The sequence below is a fragment of the Pleurodeles waltl genome, chromosome 1_2 (assembly GCF_031143425.1).
Source record: "Pleurodeles waltl isolate 20211129_DDA chromosome 1_2, aPleWal1.hap1.20221129, whole genome shotgun sequence".
Lineage (NCBI taxonomy): Eukaryota > Metazoa > Chordata > Amphibia > Caudata > Salamandridae > Pleurodeles > Pleurodeles waltl.
This window is the reverse complement of record NC_090437.1, coordinates 706,566,313-706,584,513: the sequence shown is the minus strand read 5'-3', so window position 1 is coordinate 706,584,513 and position 18,201 is coordinate 706,566,313. Positions and strand designations below refer to the sequence as shown.

At 42.2% G+C, this 18,201-nt stretch overlaps 1 protein-coding gene across 3 annotated transcripts in view; it reads right to left on the bottom strand.

Moving 5' to 3' along the window:
- TMEM131L (transmembrane 131 like) overlaps positions 1 to 18,201 on the bottom strand; it is a 522,596-nt gene that overhangs the window by 122,677 nt on the left and 381,718 nt on the right. For all 3 annotated transcript variants that reach the window (XM_069242819.1, XM_069242836.1, XM_069242829.1), the window contains exons 22-24: positions 17,381 to 17,567; positions 12,468 to 12,653; positions 10,349 to 10,498 (exon numbers count right to left, since the gene is read on the bottom strand). In XM_069242819.1, the coding sequence (XP_069098920.1) occupies positions 10,349 to 10,498; positions 12,468 to 12,653; positions 17,381 to 17,567 (523 nt within the window). The remainder of the gene's footprint in view (positions 1 to 10,348; positions 10,499 to 12,467; positions 12,654 to 17,380; positions 17,568 to 18,201) is intronic.

The window sequence follows — 18,201 nt, the reverse complement described above, 5'->3', positions numbered from 1 at the left end:
TCTCTTTCTTCTAATAGGGGGAAGGGTGCTTATTTTTCCTGTCCCCTGCTGTATGAAAATACGCTTTTGCGTATGGTCTACATCCGTTGAGTGTAGTTCTTCCTCAAACCTATGCTTTTGCATTTGGGAGGTTAGCGAGTGCTCTTCTGTATAAGAGCCTGAAACTGGGTCGGTTGCAGTTTGTTTTGGCACCGAAACCCTGTCTGCATCTTTTTTCGGCTCCGAGGTGACTTTTTTCTTTTTCGGGGCCGAAACCTCTCGGCGTCGATCTTCTTCTGTGCCGCTGTCTCGGCGTCGAGCCGTGTCTACACCGGTATCTCGGTGTCGATGCTCGTCTCCAGCACTTTCTCGGTCCCGAGAAGGCTGCGTGCCGGTGTCTCGACCGGAGTCGGACGATCTCGGCACTGTTTGGGCCTTTTTCGGTGCCGACGGTCGGTCACCGAATTTATGGGTCCAGCCATGGCCTGATGGCAGTGGCGTCCCCTGGGCCTTGTAAATCTTCTTTTGAGTGGTTTTTGACGTCCTACTCACGGTTTGTGTATCGTCGAATCCTTCGGAGTCCGATTCTTGGATCGAAAAGGATCCCTCCTCTTCTTGTTCCTCGAACACCAGGTGGGCTGTCGGCGCGGACGCCATCTGAAGTCTTCTGGCTCAACGGTCTCGGAGAATTTTTCGGGACCGGAACGCACGACAGGCCTCGCAGGTGTCTTCGCTGTGCTCAGGTGACAGGCACAGGTTGCAGACCAAGTGTTGGTCTGTATAGGGGTATTTATTGTGGCATTTGGGACAGAAACGGAACGGGGTCCGTTCCATCGGCGTTCTTCTGCACGCGGTCGGGCCGACCAGGCCCCGACGGGGGATCAAAAAAATTATCCCAAAGGGCACCGGAGCTCTTCGATCTTAGACGCGGTGTTGAATCTAACTACGCCGACCCCGAACGCAACAATACCGACGAAAATCTTCCGAAATTAGCTATATTTCCGTTCCGAAACTCGGAGCGACAGGAACACGTCCAAACCCGATGGCGGAAAAAAAACAATCGAAGATGGAGTCGACGCCCATGCGCAATGGAGACAAAAGGAGGAGTCACTCGGTCCCGTGACTCGAAAGACTTCTTCGAAGAAAAACAACTTGTAACACTCCGGCCCAACACCAGATGGCGAGCTATGCAAAACATGCGTATCTACAGCGACAGATGCCATCGAACATATATTTACCAGATTCACAATTTACCACACATCTTCTAATTTATTGTTATGTTACTGCCATTTGTAGACCACACAACAATCTCCCATTGGTATAGCACATTCACAAAGAATACATTTTAATAAGAAATAAAAACCCCAACAGTTATCTATGAAAACTCCTAATACTATACAACAAAATACACATAGGAAGCCTTTATGGTACACAGAGGGACAGGCTTCTACACCATTTGTAACATTTGGCAATTCAGGTGCTCTTTCCACATTTGTTTAGAAGCTCCCCTGCCGGTTGGTTGACAAGAAGCATTCATAATTATTTTTTCTTTAATTAGGGTAGGACTTGGAATGCTTCAAATTGAGTGCAAGCCTCCATACGAAACGCTGCTGTTTTTTATTATATGCAACACGTAATACCCTATTTGCATATTTTGAACATCCCTAACGCCTAGTCTTACGGGAATTTGTAGCAGATTCCTAACTTACTTCGAATTATACAGTAAAATGTGCTCTTATTGTCTTGCATCCTAGTCAAGTCAATCCTTGGTGTAAAGAGTGAAGAAAAGCATATTTAACGACCTGAATCATCACTGAACTATATCACGTCACAGTCAATGTAGCATCCTGAACCCCCTTACTAACGTAGTGCCATGTCATAACACAAAATTAACAGTTGTCATGTATCTGGAAATTGGTTAGTGAAATCTTCCTCCCTTAGAGTCACATCCACAGACTTCAACAGCTGTCATTCAAGCCAGACTTTTCTTACGCAAGCCAAAGTGCCGGTATAGCAAAAGTAAAATAAGATCAGCAAAACAAATGTGTTGGATAAAAATAGAGTTGCAGATAATGCAATAATTTCAACTGTCAGCTTATTGCAAACGTATTGCATCAAGTCTTTACAATGCCAATTATAGTGACAGCCACATTATTAGTAACTAAATAACTTGAAATAATGTTTTGATTAGTCTCTTCATAGATTGATAACAAATGACAATGTGAAGACAACTATCTGTAGCTGATCCCTAGTAATGCCTACCTATATGATCAGCATGCATGGTGGTTAACATAAGAAGGTAAATGTCCATGTCTGCAGGAAGCTGGCTTCCTTCATATTGCCAGTATAAATGTGTACAGGGTGATGTCAGAATGAAAATGTCACTTACCCAGTGTACATCTGTTCGTGGCATCAGTCGCTGTAGATTCGCATGTTTTGCATAGCTCGCCATCTGGTGTTGGGCCGGAGTGTTACAAGTTGTTTTTCTTCGAAGAAGTCTTTCGAGTCACGGGACCGAGTGACTCCTCCTTTTGTCTCCATTGCGCATGGGCGTCGACTCCATCTTCGATTGTTTTTCCCCGCAGAGGGTGAGGTAGGAGTTGAATTGTAGTAATAGTGCCCATGCAATGGAGTGACTAAGTATGTACCTATTTAAGGTTGAGATGATACATATACAAATAGTTGAAGGTAACTTCCAAACTGCTACAGGCTCCCGGGGAGGCGGGTGGGCACATGCGAATCTACAGCGACTGATGCCACGAAGAGATGTACACTGGGTAAGTGACATTTTCAGTTCGATGGCATCTGTCGCTGTAGATACGCATGTTTTGCATAGACTAGTAAGCAGTTATCTCCCCAAAAGCGGTGGCTCAGCCTGTAGGAGTGGAAGTAGTTTGAAATAATGTTCTTAATACGGCTTGACCTACTGTGGCTTGTTGTGCGGATAACACATCTACACAGTAGTGCTTGGTGAATGTGTGAGGCATAGACCATGTGGCTGCCTTACATATTTCTTGCATTGGGATGTTTCCTAGAAAGGCCATGGTAGCACCCTTCTTTCTGGTTGAGTGTGCCCTTGGTGTAATGGGCAGCTGTCGTTTAGCTTTAAGGTAGCAGATTTGGATGCATTTAACTATCCATCTGGCTATACCTTGTTTTGATATTGGGTTTCCTGCATGAGGTTTTTGAAATGCAATAAATAGTTGTTTAGTCTTTCTGTGCTTCTTTGTTCTGTCAATGTAATACATTAATGCTCTTTTGACATCTAATGTATGTAGTGCCCTTTCAGCTACGGTATCTGGCTGTGGAAAGAACACTGGAAGTTCCACTGTTTGATTTAGATGGAACGGTGAAATAACCTTTGGCAAAAATTTAGGATTAGTCCTTAGGACGACCTTATTCTTGTGTAGTTGTATAAAAGGTTCTTGTATTGTAAACGCCTGAATCTCGCTTACTCTTCTTAGGGAAGTAATGGCGATGAGAAATGCAACCTTCCAGGTTAGGAACTGTATTTCGCAGGAGTGCATGGGTTCAAAAGGTGGACCCATAAGTCTAGTTAGGACAACATTTAGGTTCCATGAAGGAACAGGTGGTGTTCTTGGTGGTATAATTCTCCTAAGGCCCTCCATGAATGCTTTAATGACTGGTATCTTATATAGGGAAGTTGAATAGGTAGTCTGCAGGTATGCAGATATTGCTGCAAGGTGTATTTTAATGGAAGAGAAAGCCAGGTTAGATTTTTGTAAGTGAAGCAAGTAGCCCACTACATGTTCTGGAGTTGTGTGTAAAGGTTGTATTTGAATAATATGGCAGTAGCAAACAAACCTCTTCCATTTACTTGCATAGCAGTGCCTGGTGGATGGCCTTCTGGCTTGCTTTATGACTTCCATACATTCTTGGGTAAGTTGTAAGTGCCCGAATTCTAGGATCTCAGGAGCCAGATTGCTAGATTCAGCGATGCTGGATCTGGGTGTCTGATCTTTTGGTTGTGTTGTGTCAACAGATCTGGCCTGTTGGGCAATTTGATGTAGGGTACTACTGATCGGTCTAGCAGCGTTGTGTACCAGGGTTGCCTTGCCCAAGTTGGTGCTATTAATATGAGTTTGAGTTTGTTTTGACTGAGTTTGTTTACCAGGTAAGGAAGGAGAGGGAGAGGAGGAAAAGCGTAAGCAAATATCCCTGACCAGTTCATCCATAGGGCATTGCCTTGGGACTGTTTGTGTGGGTATCTGGATGCGAAGTTTTGGCATTTTGCGTTCTCCTTCGTCGCAAACAAGTCTATTTGAGGTGTTCCCCAGAGTTTGAAATAGGTGTTCAGAATTTGGGGGTGAATTTCCCATTCGTGGACCTGTTGGTGATCTCGAGAGAGGTTGTCTGCGAGTTGATTTTGGATCCCTGGTATAAATTGTGCTATTAGGCGAATTTGGTTGTGAATTGCCCAACGCCAAATTTTTTGTGCTAGCAGGCTTAACTGCGTGGAGTGTGTCCCCCCTTGCTTGTTTAGATAATACATTGTTGTCATGTTGTCTGTCTTGACGAGAATGTATTTGTGAACTATTATTGGTTGGAAAGCTTTTAGTGCTTGAAAAACTGCTAGAAGTTCTAGGTGATTTATATGCAGTTTTGTTTGATGTACGTTCCATTGTCCTTGTATGCTGTGTTGATCGAGGTGTGCTCCCCACCCTGTCATGGAAGCATCTGTTGTTATTAGGTATTGTGGCACTGGGTCTTGGAAAGGCCGCCCTTTGTTTAAATTTATGTTGTTCCACCACAGAAGCGAGAGGTAAGTTTGGCGGTCTATTAACACCAGATCTAGAAGATGACCCTGTGCTTGAGACCACTGTGATGCTAGGCACTGTTGTAAGGGCCTCATGTGCAGTCTTGCGTTTGGGACAATGGCTATGCATGAAGACATCATGCCTAGGAGTTGTAATATCATCTTTGCTTGTATCTTTTGTGTTGGATACATGCGTTGTATGATGGTGTTGAAATTTTGAATTCTTTGGGGACTTGGAGTGGCTACTCCTTTTGTTGTGTCTATTATGGCTCCTAGGTATTGTTGTACCTTGCACGGCAGAATGTTGGATTTCGTGAAGTTGACGGTGAACCCTAGTTTGAAGAGGGTTTGTATGATCTGATTTGTGTGATTTGAGCACTCTATTAACAAATGGGCCTTGATTAGCCAGTCGTCTAGATATGGGAACACATGTATTTGCTGCCTTCTGATGTGTGCAGCGACTACCGCTAGACATTTGGTAAAGACTCTTGGTGCGGTTGTTAATCCGAAAGGCAGTACCTTGAATTGGTAATGTATTCCTTTGAATACAAACCTTAGGTATTTCCTGTGCGATGGGTGTATTAGTATATGGAAATACACGTCCTTGAGGTCTAAAGTTGTCATGTAATCGTGTAGTTTTAGCAATGGTAATACTTCTTGTAGTGTGACCATGTGAAAGTGGTCTGATTTGATGAATGTGTTCACTATTCTGAGGTCTAGGATTGGTCTCAGCGTTTTGTCCTTCTTTGGTATCAGAAAGTACAGTGAGTAAACTCCTGTGTTTATTTGTGTGTTTGGCACTAATTCGATTGCATTCTTTTGCAATAGTGCCTGCACTTCTATCTCCAGGAGATTGGAATGATGTTTTGTCAAATTTTGTGCTTTTGGTGGTATGTTTGGAGGGAATTGTAGAAATTCTATGCAATAACCATGTTGGATAATTGCTAGAACCCAAGTGTCTGTAGTGATTTCCTCCCATGCTTTGTAATAATGACTTATTCTTCCCCCCACTGGTGTTGTGTGGAGGGGGTAAGTGACATGTGAGTCACTGCTTAGTAGTAGGGGTTTTGGGGCTTTGAAATTTTCCTCTATTCCTAGGGAATTGCCCTCCTCTATATTGTCCCCGAAAACCTCCTCTGTACTGTCCCTGGTAACTGGACGGTGTTGCCTGTGAGGTGCTGGCTTGTGTGCTCTGACCCCGAAACCCCCCTCTAAAGGGTGTTTTACGGAATGTGCTGTAATTCCCTCTGCTCTGCAGGGAGTAGAGTGCGCCCATGGCTTTAGCAGTGTCTGTGTCTTTTTTGAGTTTCTCAATTGTTGTGTCCACTTCTGGACCGAACAGTTCTTTTTCGTTAAAAGGCATATTGAGAACTGCTTGCTGAATCTCAGGTTTAAATCCAGACGTTCGGAGCCATGCATGCCTTCTGATAGTTACAGATGTATTAATTGTCCGTGCAGCTGTATCTGCAGCGTCCATGGAGGAGCGGATTTGGTTGTTGGAAATGGTCTGTCCCTCCTCAACCACTTGTTTTGCCCTATTTTGTAGGTCCTTGGGCAGATGGTCAATGAGATGTTGCATCTCATCCCAATGGGCTCTGTCATAGCGCGCAAGTAGTGCCTGGGAGTTAGCGATGCGCCACTGGTTTGCAGCTTGTGCTGCGACTCTTTTACCAGCTGCATCGAACTTGCGGCTTTCTTTATCTGGGGGTGGTGCATCTCCAGATGTGTGGGAGTTGGCCCTTTTCCTAGCTGCTCCTACAACGACAGAGTCTGGTGGCAGCTGTGTAGTGATGAAAGCCGGGTCTGTAGGAGGCGCCTTATACTTCTTTTCCACTCTTGGTGTGATTGCCCTACTTTTGACCGGCTCCTTAAAGATTTCTTTTGCGTGCCGGAGCATACCAGGGAGCATAGGCAGGCTTTGGTAGGAGCTGTGGGTGGAGGAGAGTGTGTTGAATAAAAAGTCATCCTCGACCTGTTCTGAGTGGAGGCTTACATTGTGAAATTGTGCTGCTCTAGCCACCACTTGAGAATACGCAGTGCTGTCCTCTGGTGGAGGTGGCTTCGTAGGGTATGCCTCCGGACTGTTATCTGACACTGGGGCGTCGTATAAGTCCCATGCGTCTTGATCTTGGTCACCCTGGCTCATGGTGGTGTGAGCTGGGGAATGTGATGGAGTTTGTGCTGGTGAGACGTTAATCACAGGTGGAGGAGAGGGTGGTGGGGTAACTTTTTTCACCACTTTTGTTTGTGGTGTTTGTTCAGTTTGGAACTCCAATCTTCTCTTTCTTCTAATAGGGGGAAGGGTGCTTATTTTTCCTGTCCCCTGCTGTATGAAAATACGCTTTTGCGTATGGTCTACATCCGTTGAGTGTAGTTCTTCCTCAAACCTATGCTTTTGCATTTGGGAGGTTAGCGAGTGCTCTTCTGTATAAGAGCCTGAAACTGGGTCGGTTGCAGTTTGTTTTGGCACCGAAACCCTGTCTGCATCTTTTTTCGGCTCCGAGGTGACTTTTTTCTTTTTCGGGGCGAAACCTCTCGACGTCGATCTTCTTCAGTGCCGCTGTCTCGGCGTCGAGCCGTGTCTACACCGGTATCTCGGTGTCGATGCTTGTCTCCAGCACTTTCTCGGTCCCGAGAAGGCTGCGTGCCGGTGTCTCGACCGGAGTCGGACGATCTCGGCACTGTTTGGGCCTTTTTCGGTGCCGACGGTCGGTCACCGAATTTATGGGTCGAGCCATGGCCTGATGGCAGTGGCGTCCCCTGGGCCTTGTAAATCTTCTTTTGAGTGGTTTTCGACGTCCTACTCACGGTTTGTGTATCGTCGAATCCTTCGGAGTCCGATTCTTGGATCGAAAAGGATCCCTCCTCTTCTTGTTCCTCGAACTCCCGGTGGGCTGTCGGCGCGGACGCCATCTGAAGTCTTCTGGCTCGACGGTCTCGGAGAGTTTTTCGGGACCGGAACGCACGACAGGCCTCGCAGGTGTCTTTGCTGTGCTCAGGTGACAGGCACAGGTTGCAGACCAAGTGTTGGTCTGTATAGGGGTATTTATTGTGGCATTTGGGACAGAAACGGAACGGGGTCCGTTCCATCGGCGTTCTTCTGCACGCGGTCGGGCCGACCAGGCCCCGACGGGGGATCGAAAAAATTACCCCGAAGGGCACCGGAGCTCTTCGATCTTAGACGCGGTGTTGAATCTAACTACGCCGACCCCGAACGCAACAATACCGACGAAAATCTTCCGAAATTAGCTATATTTCCGTTCCGAAACTCGGAGCGACAGGAACACGTCCGAACCCGATGGCGGAAAAAAAACAATCGAAGATGGAGTCGACGCCCATGCGCAATGGAGACAAAAGGAGGAGTCACTCGGTCCCGTGACTCGAAAGACTTCTTCGAAGAAAAACAACTTGTAACACTCCGGCCCAACACCAGATGGCGAGCTATGCAAAACATGTGTATCTACAGCGACAGATGCCATCGAACATATAGTTTCATTATTACCATAAAGAAGAAAAATGTATGAGGTGTTTTATAATAGTGGAAAATAGAAAGGGTATTGATCTGACTGTGACCTGGATACAGGCCATCTCATCAGTTTAAGGATGCACTGGGAAGTGTGTTAAAACCTACACATAGCTAAATACCATTCCCATTAGATGGTTTTAATCAACCGCCCCTAACAAGCAATATAAGAGAGTAACTGCTTTGCAAATGTTTTGCCCTCAGTTTAGATGTTGCATAAAAGGCAAACTATTTTGCTGTAAACTGACCTACTCCTGGCTCAATCTGTCCCATTACGTTTACTCATGTTTCTAGATCATTTATCTTATCTTACTCCTAAGGCACAGAGCAATTCATTCTGAGGAATGAATGTTCTTTCCGTTTCCTCTAACAACACCGATAGCCTTCACCAGCATTACCATGCATAGCCCTTACCATTCATACCATTGCAAGATAATTTGTTTTAATGGTATGTGTGATAAAGACTAGTCAGGGAAACAACAGGCTGTAATGGCTGTTTCCCTAATATAAAGAGGCTGAGCTCTTCAAACGTTGGCTTCTTGTGTCAGCTCTCCTCAGTCATTGCTTATAAATGTTGTCAATCACTTATCTGCTCCTCCCCAGAGAAGTATTTCTATCGTACTGTCATGCTATTGTCTATTTGGTGTTTTATTCCCTGACCGAGGAAGTGGTTATAGACTTGAAAACTGCACTCATCATTATTTTTGGCAGATACAATAGTTTATTTCACACATGCATATCCACAGAAAGCAATCCTTTTCTATTTTGGACTGCAGCAGACATTTTTAGTAATTTGTAAGGGCTTAAGTGTGAAGCTGGCTCAAGATCAAGGCAGGCCTTTCCCTGTCCGCTCAACTACCACTTTTGTGACCCTACATCGCTCTCCTCTCTCCCGTCCCCTCGGTCTGATTCTGTGCCCCTCTTTTCCACTTTCTATCTGCACTCCTCACTCCCTATCCCTTTATAGTTCTCCCCCTGTTCTTTCTGCCCTTCTTCCTGATGCCACCCCCACCCCCATGCAATCTGCTGTGCTACCACTTGGCCCTTTGTTCTGAGGTCCATAGTACAGTTTTTCAAGACCCTTTGCACACACTCTTCCATCTGGGGTTCAGCTCTTGCTGTTCTCTTTATCCAGTCTGCAAGCAATGTTTGTCAACACTGAAATCTATGTTCTCCTACCAAAGGGATGTGTGAAAATACCAAAACTCACAAAATGCACTAGGGTGTTTTAACTAGGATTAATCATTTTCACCATTTAAGAGTAACCAGAAGCTAAAAAATAATTATGTTACCAACAAAACGCTATCACAGAAGACTTTTGTTATGAATGGTTTTCATCAAGACTGAATGCTTCCTCTACCCCACCTAAAAGTGAAAAATCCCCATAGTGACCTATTGGGAAAATATAGGAAGGTTAGGACTTAACTTGAATCCCCAAGCCTAGCTAAGAGTGAAATGGACAATTACAGACCATTCAACTCAAAAGGTACAGTGTAACATCCCAGGGGATTTAAACTCCTGAAGGAGATCTGCCTCCTCCATTTATTCTACAGTGTCAGTTCCTTGGGATGCTTAACTTGGACTTTGATATCAAGCCTCACATTTCATTCGTTGACAAGAAAGGCAGAAGATCAGAAGAAGTTCTGCTACTTTCTCCCTTTAGACAGCTTGTGTCAAGTGTCACAGATCTTGCAATAGCGTAATCCTGTCTGGGTACGAATATAATTCACTAGTAGATTAGTAACAAACCGGATCAGTGGTCATGTCTAGCACTCCAAAAAAGATGGTATATTTAAAAAGAAGGCTTCTACCAGCCTTTACTTTTCTAGATTCAGGAACTAAATATTTATACCATACCAAACCAAGAAGTAAATTCTTCTCTCTCAAGAGACGTTCTTGACTCAAGCTTTAAAACAGTATGGCTGATCATAGCACACAACTGTCTGGCCCACTACTTAGGTAAATTATAGTTTAAACTCCAATGCTCAGATTACAGAGTAAAATATTCAATCATAATTAGGGAAAATACAATCAAATGTAAATCAAACAATTACAATGAACACAATTACCTGTATGAATCTGGGCTGATTGTATCAGCTGCAGTTTTATTTGGATGCAAGGCTGAAGCAGGAGTTTGTCGACCTCTTGACTTCATGAATTCTGTTAAAATGTACTGGGCTTGTTGGAAAGCAATTAAAACCACACCAAGAAGTGACAAACTAGAATAAATTTAAAAACAAACAATACTTTAATCAGTGTTATCTCTAAATGATTACTAAAAACCACAGTGCTTAGAATGAGGACTGCCAGACAATACATTACTAAGTCATCGAAAGTTAAAAAAGCAGCTGCAATGATGGTGGAGTTCCTATTGCCAAACTCAGAGATACTGAATTATTTGTCCTTGCTAGGCCTCTATCAGTTTTGCCACAATTTGAATCTGCACCCTGGGCTGTACTACAGTTGATTTATCTGTATTTAGAGATATCAAGCTTGCACCACCTTTGGGATTCATGGTCGCTAAAGCAGATAATGACCCACCTCTGACAAAATGCAAAATCCTTAATTTCACATTCTTGTATTTTTCCTATCATTGGTTTGCCAGTGCCTTGCTAAAATAAACTAGTCATATGTTGCTGGTTTGTCATGGTGGGGGGTTCATGAGTAAAATTACAGTGCAAGTGTTACCGCATTTAGGCAGCTGGAAGATAACACCAGACTTTCCTTAGTAGCACTAAAATGACAACTCCGTTAAGATAAATGTCCACTAGTCTGAGCATTTAACCACAACCTCCACGATGGGCAGAGTATTTTTTTATTCCAATTCCAAAGATGGGGGAAATATTTCACACAGGTTCTGTTAAGGGTTCAAGGATCCTTATGTTTTGGGCTCAGCCTGAAATACTGAACACATTTTATTCACAGAGATAAAATGAAGTCCTCATCTGGCTTGTCCCTTCAGCATAACACAGACGTTTTAGTTAAACAAGACAATCTTCCTGCAGAGTCCTGAAAATTATTCCTTCAGAGCAGTGCATTTTAAAAGACTTCAAAATGAACTACTCTTTTACTGACAAGTTTTCATGCCAACACATTGGTGCCTGGCTCTCAATCTGTACATTCAGACAGTGAACAGCATGTAGCAAATTCCAGCAAATGCAAGCATGCTATTACGTGCATGCTATTACCAGTGGCACCATACATTGATCTCAGATCCAATATCTACTTGTGCAGCAAACCATAAGTACAGCCATTTCAGGCAGGGTCAATGGACATCAAGACAGCAACTTCAGGGTCTAGTCCAGGTCTGTACATAGTGCATCTCTCAAACAGTTAAACTTGCACCTAGCGTCCAAGTGAAATGATTTTACTTAAAACCAATAGACAAAGGTATGACCGATAGCTGGCACTTGATTTTTTAACAGACATTGTTTAGTTCACCTTTTCCACTACTACTGCCCCACTCATGACCTTTCTGAAGCGCTGTCCCTCATTCTCCGATGTCTGTTACTCAACGTAGCAGTTTGGCTCTTGACTTTTCTTCCCCTTTCGCAGATTTTGTATGAGCTACAAAAAATGGGTGCCTTCGTACTTTTAGATCATACACATTATTTTGACTGTGCAGAGTGTAGAGAGGGCTATGTTTCCGCATTGAGCAGCAATAGATAGTTGAAAAATGTCCCTGTAATACAGCCTGGTTTTTCTGTCTATACAACTATGATGTCACCTCCACCATCGATTTACCAAACCTCTCAGCTCTAGGGACATCATCATTCTTCCTCATTAATTTTGTACCTGCACTGAAAGTAAATACATATTGCTGCTGCACAAGTTGAAGTGTGTTTCTGTACACATATGACATGTATCTTTATGCACAAAATACTGTGGTAATTTTAACCATTTAAGTTGAACAAAGCCTGCAAGTAATAATTATAATCAATGCCCACTTTTTTCAAGCTAAATACCAGATATTATCAGGTAATAGGTAATCTGTAATATCGTTCACATGGCTCCATAGTTTATGTTGTCGCCAGAATACCTCACGGGCAATATTGGACTAAAACTATCTAGCCCTCTATCTTCATGTGTATCGTGAAGTCTCCTTTCCCTGCAGGGAAACTTACCAACTTAGTTACTCAACTTTTCCTAAATATTACATTTTTTTTATTGATTGCATGTTTGTTTTACCTGACGCAAAGAACTGTGAGCATCCAGAAAGACTCCTCCCAACTGGGCCCAGGTACACCATCTGCGCACAGTGGCAGTAAATGGTGGGGAAGGGTGACATTGAGAGTGAAATGAAACTCTAGATCAGAGGCTGTCACCAGGGTCAGCTCACGGATTACCCATGATGAAGTGAAATCTGGAATAAACCTAGAAGAATAAAGAAAAATAAGCATGTATTTATCAACCACTGTTTGCAGCACTATTTACAGCAGCCGTAAGAAGAACATGTTTCACTAAGTCGCTTCAAAGAAACATCAAGCTCTAATAATTACACAGATTAAGTAAGGTGTCATCTGTAGTAGATAAAGTTTTGTCACTGCTGCCTACTTGGAGTAACCAATGCTTCTCCACATTAACCAATACAAGGCATTCTAACAGTAGGTAATTACATAAATTACTGCCTGAGCCAATGAAGGCCCAGTTTACTTCAGCCAGACAGGACTCCTAAATGGGTCAACACTCTTCAGTAATTTGAGAAAGTAGTTTGGTCTTGACAAAATCAAATTGTGCTGCTATATTTCTTTATTTTAGATAAAGATGTAACTTAGCATTAACAACTATTAAGTTCTGATAGTGAGGGTGTTTTCCTTCAAAGTATAAAGTGTGTAATTGGCCTGCATTTTTTAACGTAACCAGAGCATGGTTTGAAGATCTTTCCAAGGGCACTTAAAGAACTCCTTGAGTGTGTCCATAATGAAGAAAGTTCAAGAAAATTAGCACTGTGGCATCAGTTTTACCTGTGTCCAGAAAATATAATATGGGCTAATAGACATCCAGCAAAGCGGTGTCTTGCTTGCTTTTGGATTGTGGCCCTTCAGACAGGTGAAAGTAGCTATTTTACACCTTGAATCTCTCTCTGTCAGTCATCCCATTTGTTCATGCTACCTCTGATACAGTGAAGGAAGCTTCCTGTCTATTTAGCACCAAATGTGAATGAAGAAACCATCACAGTGCACCCTAATTCTCTTTTGGGAACACTCCCATCTTGTGATGTTGACACAGGGTTTGAGTTCTATAGCTCACCAAGGGAAATCAAAATTAAAAATATAGAGCTATTCACTTTTTATTTGACGATGAAACCCTAGTAGTCTTTGGGACCAAGTTACAGAACATAGGGTTGCCATGAAAGGAAAGTCCAGAATGTACAAGTATTCTGGGGTGATCAACTTAACAATGCACGAAGTAATCTCTTCAAAAGTCCTTACCGCACTGGAAATAAACCTTGTGCCATACAAAAGGAAAACAAGAAAGAAAAAGAAGCCACCTAAAAATGAAACACTGTTCAGAGCAAGCCTTGAGCTCTTTTCCATGCTATGATAAAGATACTGAGGCTGAAAGCGTGTTTGTAGTAAGGGCAGAGTAATGTAGCTTGGGTACTTGAAGCTCTACGTTCTCTGCTTTTTCGCACCTTGCTGGACACTGTCCTTGCTGCAGGGTCATCCCCTACATTTTGTGCTGAATTACTTTTTGATAGCTTTAGGACTGTGCACACTTCACCAGTGCTAAAATGATTATGCTCTCTGCTTAAAACATGGAAACAATGGCTTATACCTAATTGGCATATTTTATTTACTTGTATGTCCCTAGTAAAGTGGAACCAGCCCAAATCTTTGAACAGCTGCATTGACAGCCCAACTAAGAATGCAAACCTGTAGCCCATCTGTCCGTGACACCGGCCTGCTCTTCAAACCACACTGACTGCCAGCCACTACAGAATGAAATGACCCATCTAAAGGCTCACTATGTCCCTAACACCACATCTACTGCTGATGTGCTACTGCTTCCATTTCTGATTATTAGTGGTTTTTAACATTTTAGTATGACATCTGTCAAAATCAATTATTAGAATTCTGACTGACCAGAAACAAGCTACTCCTATTTCACCAGCACATGACAAAGATCATATTGTTTTACAAAATGATCAATGCAAATCTAAATTTCTCAGGAGAAGCCGGACATATGTTCTTGTATCTATAAAGTCTGTAAACCAAAAGTAGCTTTAGACACTGAAGGCTCCTGGGTCCAATGTATTCATACTATTGCAAACGCCAGAGTGAGTTCTTCTAAATGGTGTAGGCATTCTACGGTGCTATTCCTGAGCACAGGAACTCAAGATGTGCCTTGCGATGAGGCATTGCTGATGAGGCCCAAGGTTTGCTTATGTTCCAGCTATATCAGTCCATGGTTTAGTATTTTGGAGCAGTCTTTCCCTTTAAGAAAAGGCTAAGTCTGATTTGAATATGCTTGTTTTCTTCCTAAAAGGCTGCAGAAAGCAATGGAGTGCACACAAAGCCACTACTCATGGTTCAGAATCATTTAAGCATGCCCATCCATCACTTATGTTCTTGCTGTTGTCTTTAAGGTGATGCACAAGCTAATTTTCGAGCGGAGGATAAACAAGTAGAGCCCATTTTCCAAAATAAGTAACCATTTAAGCCATGCACTCCAAGTACCTTGAAGCAGATCCGAGCCAACAGAGTATGGCTCCTTATTAAAAGGGTTTCCCGCTTAGCTTGACCATTGGGAATTTCTCATGTACTGGCGGATTGGAAGTGGAAGTGTCATCCAACCATAAGGAAGAGCAGTTCCCTCAAAAAATAAGAGAAAACTTGCTCTGTAAAGTGACCATGTTCAACCACCTTTAATACATTTCTTTAATTTTCCGAGGTGCAATTTCACCCACCTGATCCCTGAACTCCTTTTGACAGGTAAGTAAATATGGTACTCCTCAAACTATGTTCTCATATAGGCAACTCCTAAAAGCTAACATTCGTTGCAACTGATGAATCTCTTACTAGACTACACAAGGACCAAAATACTGCACTTAATGCTTTACTTGGCCCAAGCACACGAGTGCATATATCAACAGCTCGAGTTCCAGACCAGGCACTAATTATTGCCAAAATTCTGTACCACGCTTTCAAATTCCTTACTCAGCAAGCCAAAGTTTATCTAAATGCCTAAATTACTGACACAATCATCCCATATCTTCAAAGATGGCAACGCCACAAGACTCTATTGGACTGGTAAGCACTTTATACCTACTCCCAATTATAAGCCACATTTTAACCAGCCCTATCTAGCAAAACTTTAGCAGGAAAAATTGCAAGAATACGTAGAGTAGTGCTGAAGCAGGTGTTTTAACTAGAAATGTACTGAGTGTTTATGTATTTGAACAACTGAATTACATAGAAAATGAATAACGTTGAAAAATAATGCAAGCGTTTGAAAATGTGACCTCAGAGAATGGCCACCAGTGTCCACAAAATGTACTAATTGATGATTACTTGACTGATGACTTATGAAATATTAAAAAATTACTAGATTAAAGTAGTAATATGTCATATTAAGGTTTATGAAGTATGCTTTAGTTTATCAATTGTAGGCCTTAACTTAGCGAGTGTCTTGGCCTAGATTTGCCAGGCCTCATGCTGAAGCTGTATTTCTTAGCGGTTAATAAAAAAATGCTGACAGAGTGAACTAAACTGTGAAATGTCCATTGTGTTGTTAAAAGTGCTTAACAGAAGCTTTTCATGAGAGCCAACTAACATGAGATGATGTTCCAAGCAGTGTAACAAATCGTGTGAAATGTGGGTGAGATGTACTTTCCCAGGACGCGAACAATGAAGACATTGACTGGACCTGAAGATGCAACAATATTGTTATCTGACGAGCTGGATGATGAGGACATCGTAAAGTGAACCAATCAACTTAATGTGAAGAGTTAAATATTAGAATTCACAGATTTGGTGTATAAATATTATTGGATAAAGTATAAAGGTATGATTAACTGACCAATAGGGAATTAGGGGATAGTTTAGGTGACTTTGATATAACAATGCAACAGAGGAGCATTAGATAGATCTAGAGTGACTTTGGGAGAGGAGGAGACTTTAGAGGAGAGATTCGAGATTCTGTCATTGGGCTCATACTCTGAGAGCCTGATGTTTTGCTGATTGATTGATGACCTGAGGATAAAGACTGATTCTGCTTGCTGACCCATACCGTGGATAGGTAGATATGACAATGTGACTGTTATGCATTTTATGCCTTTTCTTTCTAGGTACCAACTGTGCTGTTTTAATAATTCCATAGCTAGGTGTTTTTCTAAATTTGTGCTCTAAATTGTTTTGCATGAAGCCCAACATGCTGGTACTAATCTGACGTTGGTTGAGGGCACTCAAACTTAACGGACGAATACAGGGACTAATGGTTGCCGAATTATCTTGCTGGATTTTATGTATCTTTATTGCAGCTGATTCTGCTATTGACCTGCACCGTAACCTTAGAATGCATCGTGATTCAAGCTTTGATTAGATTGCGTTTCTTCCACCGCTTTGGACAACCAGTATTGTTCTTATATGTGTTCCATTTGATTTTGAGATTAATCTACATGACTTTAGTATTGTTAATATAAGGAAAATAAAGGTACTAAACTTTTACTAAAGGTGTGGTTATTCATGGCTGAAAGGTCATGGTGCGTGATATTTAATGACTCCATTGATTTGATTACTAATCTTTATTGATTATTGTGCATTGATTATTGGTTCATGTACTGGAGCTATGGTGAGAACTTCTTAAACGAGTCAAAAGGTTCATCGATCTATTCGTGTCCCCTTGTAAGTTTACTTTCGGTGGCCGACCTAATGGTTTCAAACAATGCACATTCTGATTCTACCACTGCCTCAAGTTTAGCAACATAATAATGCGTCAACACTTCTGTCACCACCACCTGATGCAATACCTCCAACGACTGACACCACGCAATGCGGTTAACATTTCATTATTCACTAGCTTCAATACATTAACATACATAAATACTAATGAAAATGTAGGTCTTTCGACATCAAAGCCGACACAAGAGAAAAACTTACACAATGCTGATTTCTCTGGAAGAGTTTTGATCGAGGAAAAAGGAACGACAGTCCAGCACTTCAAAGCCAAAGCCTTGGCACGTATACCCATTAATCTTCATTGACGAAATAGTGATTGGAACAGGCCCAATATTTTCAACCTTGAAAATTTTTGTGATGGATAATATGTGCTTGCTATTTTTAAGCTCTGTAAGAAAAAAAGAAAACTTGATGAAAATCACTTATGCTAGAAAAATCTACTTCTTCAATTTTAGACACATGATTGCACTGAGACGCGTGCCGTAGAAGCTCTTTAAACCGGACAAAGTAAACCAAAACTATGCATAAGGCATTTCTGTACAAGAGGATCCTCTCAAAACATTTTCACCAGCTGTTGAGGTATATTTATTCACGTCCTTCTTGTTAAGACAATGCCTGTCTGTAAGAAAATATGAAAAGCCTTTCTGTTGGGAGCATCATGAAGGATCTTACAATCAGAGAAGAAGTTTGTATTTTTAAGCTCCAACTCAATCTCATGGACCCAACTGTTCCTCAAGCTAGCAGTGATGTGGCACTCCCTTCTAATCAACATTGAACCGGATAGTAGCAGCCCTTGCAGGTGCATAAAAACAACAACGTTTACGCACCTATTCAAAGATCTGTTTATTCCAAAAAGTCAGATCATATTGGGAAGCATCGCTCGGCAAACAGGGGGGTCTCTTCTTTAATACGCCTCAACAGCCTAAAATTATTTGGGCTATCTTTTAAAGTAAAGTAAAATCACACAAAAAATTCTAGAAAGTCCATTGTGTAATTTAAAACCTTCTTAAAAAATGAACTCT